The 12,270-nt window shown below is 33.5% G+C and overlaps 1 protein-coding gene across 2 annotated transcripts in view; it reads right to left on the bottom strand.

Annotated features, from left to right (window-relative positions):
- The window catches only part of LOC106078569 (cilia and flagella-associated protein 47-like), a 66,113-nt gene that overhangs the window by 34,511 nt on the left and 19,332 nt on the right, over window positions 1-12,270 (bottom strand). For both annotated transcript variants that reach the window (XM_056032232.1, XM_056032233.1), the window contains 10 exons: window positions 11,338-11,419; window positions 10,380-10,477; window positions 9,521-9,814; window positions 8,291-8,492; window positions 6,578-6,776; window positions 6,389-6,480; window positions 5,700-5,829; window positions 4,092-4,191; window positions 2,015-2,201; window positions 736-973 (listed from right to left, as the gene is read on the bottom strand). In XM_056032232.1, coding sequence (XP_055888207.1) covers window positions 736-973; window positions 2,015-2,201; window positions 4,092-4,191; window positions 5,700-5,829; window positions 6,389-6,480; window positions 6,578-6,776; window positions 8,291-8,492; window positions 9,521-9,814; window positions 10,380-10,477; window positions 11,338-11,419 — 1,622 coding nt within the window. The remainder of the gene's footprint in view (window positions 1-735; window positions 974-2,014; window positions 2,202-4,091; window positions 4,192-5,699; window positions 5,830-6,388; window positions 6,481-6,577; window positions 6,777-8,290; window positions 8,493-9,520; window positions 9,815-10,379; window positions 10,478-11,337; window positions 11,420-12,270) is intronic.

Raw genomic sequence — 12,270 nt, 5'->3', positions numbered from 1 at the left:
ATAATGAATGATTATTTTGAAAGCTTCTAATTTCTTCATAACTCAAGTAAGACAGTATTTAACAATGTAACAAGCTGGGTCTAAACTTTTTATACACTATAGAATATTGCAATTTTACTAAATTCATTTTACAGATACATCAGTGATCATTGCCTTTGGTGTGAGATTCAACACCTCAAATCCAAAATATTGATTTTAAAGAAAATGTCAGAATTATATATGTATTTAAAACACAATTCAAAAGAATAGTTAAAGTATCTTTAATAATTTTTTTTATCATTTTCAAATGTTTTCTGTGGACTCAAAATTACTACAACTTATTAAATTTGCTAAAAAAAGAATTCGAAAAAATGCAAATTATTTCAAGAAACCTGAAGTACCTGTTTCAAAACATTTAACTTATTTTATAAGACTGTATTCTTAATTATGCATGAAATGAAATTAAAGTTCAATTAAAAAAAAAAAGTGAAAACCCACGGTAAAAAAAAATAAAAATATTTTGATTGATTCATTTTAAATCCTTTTGTTGGTCAAGATGTTCTTAATTTGAAAAAAATACATTTCATTTAAATATATTAAGATATAAAAATTCCTTTTTTTTAACAAGTACTCCGTTTCTTCAATATATACAAAAAAATTATCAATGCAAAGTAGTTCTAAAAATAATTAAATGTTATAAAAGCATCAATATAAAAATGTAATGTGTGCAAAAAAAAACAAACAAAAAAAACTTACGATCTCAATGTTTCAGGAATGGACATGGGATAAGGTCCACCAGGCCATCCTTGTGAGGAAAACCATCTCTGAGTGGCTGATAGAACTCCTGCGATATATTCTCCACCTTCCCCACCTTCTAGGTCTCTGGTTAAGTACGCTCGGTCAAAGTGGAGCTGAAGGGCACTAGTTTCTTTGCTCATTGGTGGTCTGTTGGTGGCTCCATCACGATATCTGGGAGTCCCTGAGATGGATGAGTCTGTGTTGAGTGTCAAAAAGAATGTAAAATAGTTTAATTTCATTTGAGGAAAAATGCAAAACTAATTCAGGAAGAAATGCAATATCAGTAAATAGGCCGTGCAAAGGTGTTGCACAATAAAAACAATTTTTAACTCTTTCTCTCCTAATTAACAACAGCATCGTTGATTTGGCCTTATTAAATTAAATTAATTTCTGGTTTTATACATTTTGTGTTATAAAAAAGAGCATGCATTTTCCTATAATTCTGTACCAAAAGTAACATTTTCTGATTACAAACAAAAATGTTATTGAAGTTTAATCATAACAGGGTAGATTGTACATATAATAAAGATGAACAATATGTCATAACATGGAAAAATAATAACGGAATTAAAAAGGTTTTATAATCTCAAAATAAAAGGATCTGTGGTATTTCTGACCCTTTTCTCTTCCATTCACACACACACACATAAGTCCATCCTACAAGATGGCTGCCTGGTCTCGTGTGGCATGTGCTCTGGACTGTGGTCTCAATGGCCATAGAGAAAGATTTGACCCCTGTCCACCTTCATTCCCTGCCATCCTTCAGGAGGTTTGGGCTAGGATGAAATAAGCTTTGATTCTGAAGAAACTTCCAAAACATGTCAAAGAAAACAAAACAAAACATCCAAAACATGTCAAAGAAAACAAAACAAAACATCCAAAACATGTCCAAGAAAACAAAACAAAACATCCAAAACATGTCCAAGAAAACAAAACAAAACATCCAAAACATGCCAAGAAAACAAAACAATACAAAAATGTAGTACAATAAAAGTTTAAAAGCTTTTATTTTCTAATAGGTTAGGCCAGTACAGTAAGTGTTTAGGTTATTTTCTAATAGGGTAGGCCAGTACAGTAAGTGTTTAGGTTATTTTCTAATCGGGTAGGCCAGTACAGTAAGTGTTAAGGTTATTTTCCTGACAAGTTTTCTATTCTATTTCATAGTTCTATAGATAAATAGTTCACTAAAAACATTTGATTTCATTATGACACTACAAAAGAGAAAGACATTTTGAACCTGTGACGGATGTAGAACTCTCATAGTTTGAGGATGAGATCTGGAAATTGGAACTTGTGGCACTAGTGCTGGGTCTGCTGTTGTTACGAGCTACACATGGCACAAGTAAAGCTTCCCCTGAACTTCCAGAATTTGGGGAGTCATAATTAACTTTCTGAAGTGCTTTTCTCCCTTTAGGATGAGTCCCCTGTTGTAAAGAAGACAAATAATTATCTTACTGTAGTCTTTGAATGCCAGAGACCACATCTGGCTTGTTGGTTCTTCATTACAGAACACAATGCAATGATACAATTATTAATAAGCAGAAGATATAGGCTTGTGATACAGCTGTTTGACAGAGTTAGCCTGGATCTAGCCAATCATCATCCAATATGTAACTTAGGATTATAGGAACTGGTATTGTCCACTCAACCTAACTGCTAACACAAAACTCTAGTAAACTAGTCAAAGGAAAGTTCTAAAAGAAAAATATGTTTTCTAGGTAAAAACTCAGATGCAAAGTGTCTTGGATATTATCATTAAGTATAATTGGATGTATGAGGCACTGTGGCTGAGTGGTAAAGCACTTGGCTTCCAAACTTAGGGGTCCTGGGTTTGAATCCTAGTGAAGATTAGTATTTTTAATTTCGGGATCTTAAGGGTGCCTCTGAGTCCACCCAGTTCTAATGGATATCTGGGGAAAAGTAAAGGCTGTTGGTCTTTGTGCTGGCCACATGATACCCTCTTTAACCATGAGCCACAGATGACCCTTACATCATCTGCCACAGAGATCATAAGGTCTGAAAGGCTGTATGTATGGATCTAAATAATACCTAAATCTATATAAATACAAAGTTTATGCAAAGCTTGTTGGTTATTAGCCGTAGGTATATCATGGCAAAGGTGAAATAAATGGTGCCTAAATCAGGAGGGCAACAAGGGAGAGGCATGTTAGCTTTGGTTGGCTACCAGCTTAAGCAAATTAAAATTCATACTCCATATACAAACCATTGCTCGTGCTGCCTATAGATAAACCCAAACATGAAAAAATCTTGTGCACAACTTACAACACAGTGACTACATTCTGGTAGATTCTGCACTGTTGCTGAGCTAAAACTGTTCAGTTATTTGCTATGGAGAGAGGGGAACTGCTAAGTGGGCAATAACATTTTGACCATAGTGTTACGATCTCTCCTAATCAGGCCTTCTGCAAACACTGCTAAACACAACACAGCACACAATACAAAAACTTGACAACAAGAGCTTCAATAACAAATACATTGACAGCTAATTCAACACAATTGGCTACATCAAATTCAAATGCTTTCTTGTACTTAACAGAACTGCCTAACTAAACATTACTAGTCTCTCTAGCTCATACAGCTACATTTTCGAGGACTCAAAGGTACCACACAGTCCTTACTGCCTTCCTGTCCTGGACTCAACTGTCTATTGTTACATACTGTGTCTCTTCCTTGAAGGCTTTTGGTCACATGACCACAACATGGGTCATATTTGCATGAACTAGCAGTACTGTCCCTTGTTCAACAGCCGTTGACCTGTGTGATTGGCCTGAGTTGTGTGTATCAGTAGGCCACACATATATTAACCCTTTCGGTCCGCCACTGGAGTTACTACAATAGCTTAACATGCAGGCTTTCATCTCATTCAGTTGAGAATAGAATGTAGTGACTATTCCAAAAATGTTACATCAGTAACACATAGTGATGTATGCAAAGGTCTTCAACATTGACACTAGTAGTTGGGTACAAGAGGCACTGGATAGATCCACATGGAGAATAAGCATAAAGGAAGAGTACTGGATTGCAGATGGCATACACAACAGAAGTAGAAAGAAAGATGAAAGAGCAACAGCACCTGGTGATCACAGATGCCCAACCTGTGTCAAGGATGAGCCTCTTTAATCACACAAGAAGATGCAAAATGTAAAGATTGTCTCTCAAGATGTAAAATGCCACAGGATTCCAAATGTTAAAATCTTCAGAATAAACAAGTATCTTAATTTTAAGCAGTAAAATAGTGGATGCAGTGTTATTTAAAATGGTGGACTCCTGTTCAAACTTAATGACCTACTTACTTCTTCACAAACAATCTGATGATCTACACGATGTGACTCCAGGAAGTAGAAACATGTCAGGATGCAATTGTCTGCTGTAGCAAATATTGGCAGAGAGAATCTAAAGATAGCAAAGGACATTATGTTGAAGTGATTAGAGCATAGTTCAGCAAACAACATTACATTATGGAAGTTATAGCATAGCTCAACAAACATTACATTGGGAAGATTAAAGCACAGCATATATTGAGTTTTGACAGTATTGGTATATGAATGAATTTAGTGCTGACAATGTAAGGTTTTATAGAGGGACTTTGACACCAGAGATTTCTAGTCTACTGTCTTTAGACTGGAAAAAAAAGGAGAAGGTAAGTGGTAGAGAGAGAGGAACAGAATGGTTGGAAGCAACTTAGTGGTACCACATTGATGGAAAAAAGTTACTATTACATCTTTGACAAGTGTGTCATGAATTTTTTACAAAAAGATGAACTAGCTAGTATCTTGTCTTTCTATCAGACAAATAACCTCAAAAATCTTTGTTTCTAACCAAAACTGTTTATTTTTTACCAAACTGTTTATTTTATTACCCAACTGTTTATTTTATTACCCAACTGCTTCTTTATTACCAAACAATTTCTTAATTACAAACTGTTTTTTTTTTCTAACCAAACTGTATCTTAATTATGAAACTGTTTCTTTATTACCAAACTGTTTTTTTTATTATGAAACTGTTTTTTTTTAACCAAACTTTTTTTTTCTAACCAAAACTTTTTTTTTTATTACCAAACTGTTTCTGCATTATTAAACTGTTTCTTTATTATCAAACTGTTTCTTTCTAACAAAACTGTTTCTTTATTACAAAACTGTTTCTGTATTACCACATTGTTTCTATATTATAAACTGTTTCTTTCTAACCAAACTGTTTCTATATTACCAAACTGTTTCTGTATTACGAAACTATTTCTAATGACAAGTTTAAAATCATAAAGTTGTTTTCTTTAACAGTCCTTTTGAATTTCTGGAAATGATGTAATCCTAAATCTAGTTCTCTTCAACATCACCTGCCCCTAATGACTAAGATCAGAACTGCACAAAACTAGTCTCTAGAAGAATGTTCAACAGCAATGTAATTATCAACTTTAATCCAACAGAATACAAAATAAACTCTTTGAAATTAGTGGGAAGCGTGGTCGAGAGGCCAAGTGCGCTTGGCTTGGCTTGGATACCTAGAAGGCGGCTCGAGGTTCGACACCCGACTCGGGCATAGTTGTGTTTACTGAGCGCCTAAAGGCAGCACGGAAAACCAACTCCTAGATACCCCCTCCCCCCCACTGGTCCACAAATGAGATTGGACCAAAGCGCTCTGAGCATGCTAAAAGCATGAAAGTAGCGCTATATAAAACCTATAATGATAACCCCATAGAAAGTCACCCTGCCCTCACTGCATACTGTCTCTCTCACTGCACTATTTAGGTAAAAAATCTCACTATGGTATTATCTCCAATGATAACAATAATGAGAAGTTCATTAGTTTGTACAAGAGTCAATGAACTTAACCAGTAGGTTTTCACAAACACTAATTGCACTATTTAAAGGTAAAAACAAAAATGTTGGTAAAATAAAAATTACTTTTGGCCTTCTTGATCAAAAAATACAATTGACTGGCAAAAAGACACAGGCTTGGAGCTGATAAATGTGACTCTGCAAGGCATTTCCCATGGTTCACCTTCTGGTTTGGAGCCATCGCAAGGCTTTATTTCTAAAATAAGTAAAAAGCACGGTAAACTTCTTGGGGAAGTTCTTGCTGATCACTCTCACCAAAATAAAAATTTATAAAGAAAGTAACAATTTAAAAATATTGCATTTATCATTTATCACTAAATTTATCTGGTTTGGAGCCATCACAAGGCTTTATTTCTAAAATAAGTAAAAAGCACGGTAAACTTCTTGGGGAAGTTCTTGCTGATCACTCTCACCAAAATAAAAATTTATAAAGAAAGTAACAATTAAAAAATATTGCATTTATCATTTATCACTAAATTTATCTATATTTTTTAAAGATAAAAATTTCATACATTAAGCCTAAGTAATAAATAATAATAAAGAATTTTTTTTTAATGCAAAAAAAATTATAAAGTTAAATTTAAATGTTTAAAATGATATATTAAGCAAGAGAGTATAAACAATAAATAGAACTGTTAAAAAAAAATGTATAGAAATTATATGCAAATATAAAACATGGAAAAGTGAATAAAACAAAATAATAAATAATTGACAGTATTCATGAAGCATTAAAAAAAAACAAAAAAAAACAAAACCTGAGCCTTGGGGGAAGGTGACAGTCAATGGTGAAATAGTAATAGTGTCATCCCACAGTATCTCTGGACATGTCACTGTTAGTGAGTTTTTCCTTAAAAAAAACAACAAATGTTGTAATTTAAAATTACTTTCTATGATTGTTACCAATTCAACCATCCACAATTTAATGCTTTCCACCCATAACTTACTTTCTATAATTATTGCCACAGACTAAGAAATCCATGTATGTTTCTGTTGATAAAGGCACTGGTATCAGCTCAATTCTCGGAAGGTTAAACCAGACCTTGGGAGATTCCAGTTGACCAAAAAGCTCCAAAAACTGGAATGGTTTGGCCCAATTAGAATTGATAACTACAGGAATCTTAACTTCATAGCGTCCTGGTGAGTCTAATTGGAGAACATACAAAAATCTTTAGCATTAATCATTTGCCACAAAATGAAAATTACTGTACATGTTTTCCAAAACAAAAAATGTAAAACATAAAAAATATTAATAATAACAATAATAATAATAATAATAATAATCTTTATTATCCATAAGAAATATGTCTTATTATTTGTACTTTACACCAAACAAAACATTATAACTATAGAAAACCAAATTATACATTGAACATTCACACCAGACTCATTCATAATTTACATGCGAAAAGTTTGGTGACCCAACAAAATAGCGCGGACAAAGTAGCGCTGACAAAATTGCACAATCAAAATAGGGTGAAATTTCCCGTCAAAATAGCGCAAGACAAAATAGCACGGATTTATATATGATGTGTATAAAAGTACCGAATTATTCGTAATTTAATGTCCTGGGCAGCATTGTTGATGTCTCTATCTTTTTCAATATTAATCGATCTGAAAGTATGCATATTTGTTGATGTATGCATATTTACATTTTAAGATATCTAAAGTGTTTCCTGCAAAATGACTGAAAAATAATGATAACATTAAAACAAAAAAAAAAATTTGGATCTATTCATATTTTACGATATCTAAAGTAATTCTTTCAAAATGGCCGAAATATATTTTTTCTGCGCTATTTTGTCGGTGCTATTTTGTTTGCACTATTTTGTCGGGGTACTGAAAAGTATATATCAGATAGGTGAGTTTTATTTAATGATTTGATTGCCAGGGGGACTTTGCTATTGCTAAAAGAAATAATAGGATGGCTGCCTGGTCGTGCGGTTTGCGCGCTGGACTGTCGTTCGGATTTATCGACGGTCGAGGGTTCAAACCCTGCCCGCTGCCATCCCCCGTCGTCCTGCGGGAGGTTTGGACTAGGAAGTAAACTATCTTCAACTCTGAAGGAACATCCGAAACATGTAAAACATTTTACAAAACAAACATATTTATTTTTAAGATTTGGACATTAAGATTTTTAAAAATCTGGATATTTTTATAATATTTTTAAAATCTTGACATTAACATTAAAAGAACATTGTATTATTCAAATTTAAAATGAAATTACAGCTATCAGTAATGTCCCACTGCCATTTTTCTCAACTAGGCTGTGGCATCTTTTAAACAAAATTATTTATTTTACAATCACAATCAAAAGCCTTTCACTATAATACTGTAATTTAGAAAACAATGTTGGGTTAAAAACCTTCAAGATGTTTTTGTAAAAGTCCATTCCAGAAAATGTCTAAACTGTCTCAGTCTTTTTGGTACTGATATTTGTTTTTTACATGCTTTCAGATACGTCTTCAGAACTGAAGATTATTACATTAGCCCACACATTCCATTGGACAGAAGCAGGCAGTGTTCAACCAGGACCATCAATACTACATTCCAGAGCATGTACCAACATTTCAACAAGGCAGCATAACGTTAAAGTTAAGTTCAGCAAATACAGACTAAAAAAACAAAATTTTATACTAAAAACTTTTTTTTATAAATACCTGGTGAAAAGTTAATTAGTATTATCTTAGACTGGCCTGGTCCTATCTGACCCTCAATGCCTCTGGTCTCCCCTTGAGTGATGAAAGGGATTCCTCTCTCATGAAGAAATTTGAATGTCCCATTGTCCAGATGTTTGTTGGGCTGGCTCAGGTCAAGGCCCCAGGTCATCTTCTCATGACCTTTGTTGGTAATTACAAGGGTCTGCAAGAAATGTGGATATGTGATGGATATGTGATGGAAATGTGGATATGTGATGGATGAATGATTCCTTTATCTTTTGTATTTCTTGATGCTATGTTGATTCCTCATACATCTATTTACACTGCTATTTGTTCATTGTGTAAACATTTTAGTTTCTTAACTCTTTCTTTCCTAATTGATGATACCATCGTTGATTTGACCTCATTAAATTTAATGTTTCATTTTATAAACTTTACCTTATTAATACAAAAAAGAGCATGACCAAAATAAAACATTTTCTGATAACAAACATTATTGAAGCTTAATCATAACAGGGGAGTGAAATACAAATGAACAAAATGAATAGAACGTTTTAAAATAATGACGGAGAGAAAGAGTTAAAGAGGAGAACATGGGCAGCTGATGGGTAACTATTTAGTCTGGTTGCAATGCTGACTGGAAGTTATTTTTTGTGTGATCAACATGCCAAAATAATAGTTAAAAATGGTGATATTAGCAAAAAAAAAGAATGGACAAAGAAAGAATTGGAAGAAAGAGATAAAGAAAGAGTGGAAGGAAGAGATAAAGAAAGGAAAAGTAAAAGAGATAAAGAAAGAGTGGAAGGAAGAGATAAAGAAAGTAAAAGTAAAAGAAAGAGATAAAAAAAGAGTGGAAGGAAGAGATAAAGAAAGGAAAAGTAAAAGAAAGAGATAAAGAAAGAGTGGGAGGAAGAGATAAAGAAAGGAAAAGTAAAAGAAAGAGATAAAGAAAGGCAAAGTGGAGGAAAGAGATAAAGAAAAGTGGAGGAAAGAGATAAAGAAAAGTGGAGGAAAGAGATAAAGAAAAGTGGAGGAAAGAGATAAAGAAAAGTGGAGGAAAGAGATAAAGAAAAGTGGCTAAGTTTATTACCTAGTGGCTACCATTATTACCTAGTAACTACCATTACTACCTAGTGGCTACCATTATTACCTAGTAACTACCATTATTACCTAGTGGCTACCATTATTACCTAGTAACTACCATTATTACCTAGTGGCTACCATTATTACCTTTGTTGTTTCTGCTGACAAAGTGTTTGGCATAGCCAAGAAGTTCAAGGGAAGTAAGAACTCCACCCAGGTGGCACTTAGTTTTAAAGGTTGCCTCAAGGCTGTGGCTATGACATGTCTGCAGGGGATGTCAACACAGGGCTGCACTGGCTTCGGTTGGATGATGTGAACTGTTGATGACACGCTTCCAGGTTTTGAAGATTTACGATAACTTGAGCTGGAACAAGGTGTTGACCCAGGCCTAGAGTTCAATTGGTTTATAGTCAGTGGCAGTACAAAATCATACGCAGCCACCTGAAATCAGTGTAGGATAGAATAGACTTTATATTAAGTCAGAGGAATAAGAAATTATGTTTCATCCATTGCAGACTTGAATAGCTGATGAGTTTAAGTTAATCACATCAAGCAGTCAAGGCTTTACAAATGTACATTTAATTATTTCAATTTAAAAAAAAAATGTTGTTTTTTTTGTTTCACATCAATAATATGTGCTCTACAATGCCTTTTTGATTCTCTTAAAGAGACAACAGCTTACTTGGTTTGTAAATATATTTTAAGACATGACTCCCCAAAAATCACCCTCCAAGAAACATTGGAGGAAGCATGAAGAAAGTGTCTTCCAAAGAAAGGCTGGCAGGACAACATGAAAAAAAAAAATGAACTGGCCAATTCCCTGATCTTCTTCTAAGGAGAGCCACTGACCAGGAAGAGTGGAAGAATGGGAACTGTTAAAGCACTCCTTACAACACAAGGCACTGATGGGGATTGTGATGAAACACTAACTTCATAAGTAATCCTTATGTTTTATCAAGCTTTGAATCACTCATTTGTGTAAGAACAAAACTAAAAAAACACTGACCTGTGTTGGTGTAAATGTCATCTCCCCATCAATAGTCTCCAGTGGGTCCAGAGTCACACTGTACATATCAGGGTTCAGTAAATGAAAATTGGTATCCTCTGAACAAAGATTGGAAATAAGTTTTATATCAGATAATATTTTACAAATTGTATATATATTCATATTTTATTTACCTATTTAAAAGTGAACATTTGTTGGTGTTTCTAGCTAAAGAAAGGCAGGTAACCCAAAGATGAAGACTATGGCTTCTGAACCAAAGGGAGGACCCATGCCAGCATCCTAGTTGAGCCTGTTCTGTTGTGTACCTGACAACACTTGAGGAAGGTAAAGACAGGTAGTCAAGGTGATGGGGACTGAATACTTTGTTGACTGTTAACCAAGGAAACAGGTGAACTCAACATTATAAGAAATAACTAATTGTCAAAGAGAACACATTTTTATAGCAGTTAAATATATGTTGCAACCAATAGGGATGGCTTCCTGGTTGTGACCATTCCCATACCTGCAGTACATCAGGAGGTTTGAGCTAGGATAAAAAATAAACTAAAATCTAATGTCAGAACTGAGATTTTTAAAGAAGAAATATTAATTGCAGTCCCTTTAATAGAGTCTAATGTGGATTTTCCCAGTGACTTCTGACGCTCTTATTTATTCTGAGCAACAGTGTTACATTCTTACTTATAACTTAACTTCCATTAACCAACACTAGAAGTTAAATATCTAACCAACACTAGAAGTTTAATATCTAACCAACACTAGAAGTTTAATATCTAACCAACACTAGAAGTTTAATATATTCAAATTTTTTTATTTTGAATATTTTTTGTTTATCATAATAATAATATTAGTAGAAGTAGTTACAATGAATATCTTAGTCAAAAAATATTTTGTCCAATATGGTTAACAATTTAATTTTAACCAAGGGGTTAGTTCAATCAGAAGTTACATTTGTGATTACCTTCAGTTTGGAATCCAGGAAATGAAATAGCAAAATCCTTGTATCTAGTAAAGTCCAACTCCACTTTGCATTTTATGTTGGACTGAAAATATAAAAGTTGACACTAGTTACATAACTTTGTTACTAAGACTAAGACGGCTTTATTGATCCTTATGGAAATTTGTTGTGATTACAAGGACTCTTTTTTCATATAAGACAACACAACAGAAACATACACATAAATACAACAGACACAACATAAAGAGTTCATTCAGCGACTACACAGGCATCTTGGTCCTTTTCATGTTTCCTGATCAATGAGTAGCGTTGATATAGACTTCTGACTGAGTACAAAACAAATGAGTTTTTGAACCGCGACAACTTGAAATAGTTATGATGGAGCAGGTGGCTGTTGTCTTCCAAGATTTTTTCAATTTTTCTGAGACATTTTTGTTCAAAAAGTTCATTTATATATGGTAGTGTTGTGAGTGTGATTTTTTAATGCTTTTTTTATTATGTTGCTTGAAACATTGGCAACTCTTCAATTTTTGTACAAATAATGATGAATCTGGGAAATTCCCATTTCCTGGTGCATACAAGACCTAATGGTACATTTTGCAGAAAAAAGTTTACATAATAAACCTTTTTGAAGTTTCCAACCATTCTAACCTGTGCTTCTCTGAGAAAGTTTTAAAATGGGAAACGACACCAATCATCCCAGTTTGACAACGTAACAAAGAAAAACAGTAAAAAAATACATTTTTAAAAAAGACAATACTTCCAATGTACAACGTAAAATATAAATAAATATTTTTTAAAATTAATACAAAAGAATATTTGGATCAAACTGAGTATCGAGCCCATGATCATACATCATTTGCAATTTGGCTAATGGGCAATTTAACACATACTTTTGCAATTATTTATTGATATTATCATTAAATGAAGGTTCCA

This window comes from Biomphalaria glabrata, chromosome 6 (assembly GCF_947242115.1).
Source record: "Biomphalaria glabrata chromosome 6, xgBioGlab47.1, whole genome shotgun sequence".
Taxonomy (NCBI): domain Eukaryota; kingdom Metazoa; phylum Mollusca; class Gastropoda; family Planorbidae; genus Biomphalaria; species Biomphalaria glabrata.
Note: the sequence above shows the minus strand (reverse complement) of the source record. Positions and strands in the feature narration are given on the sequence as shown.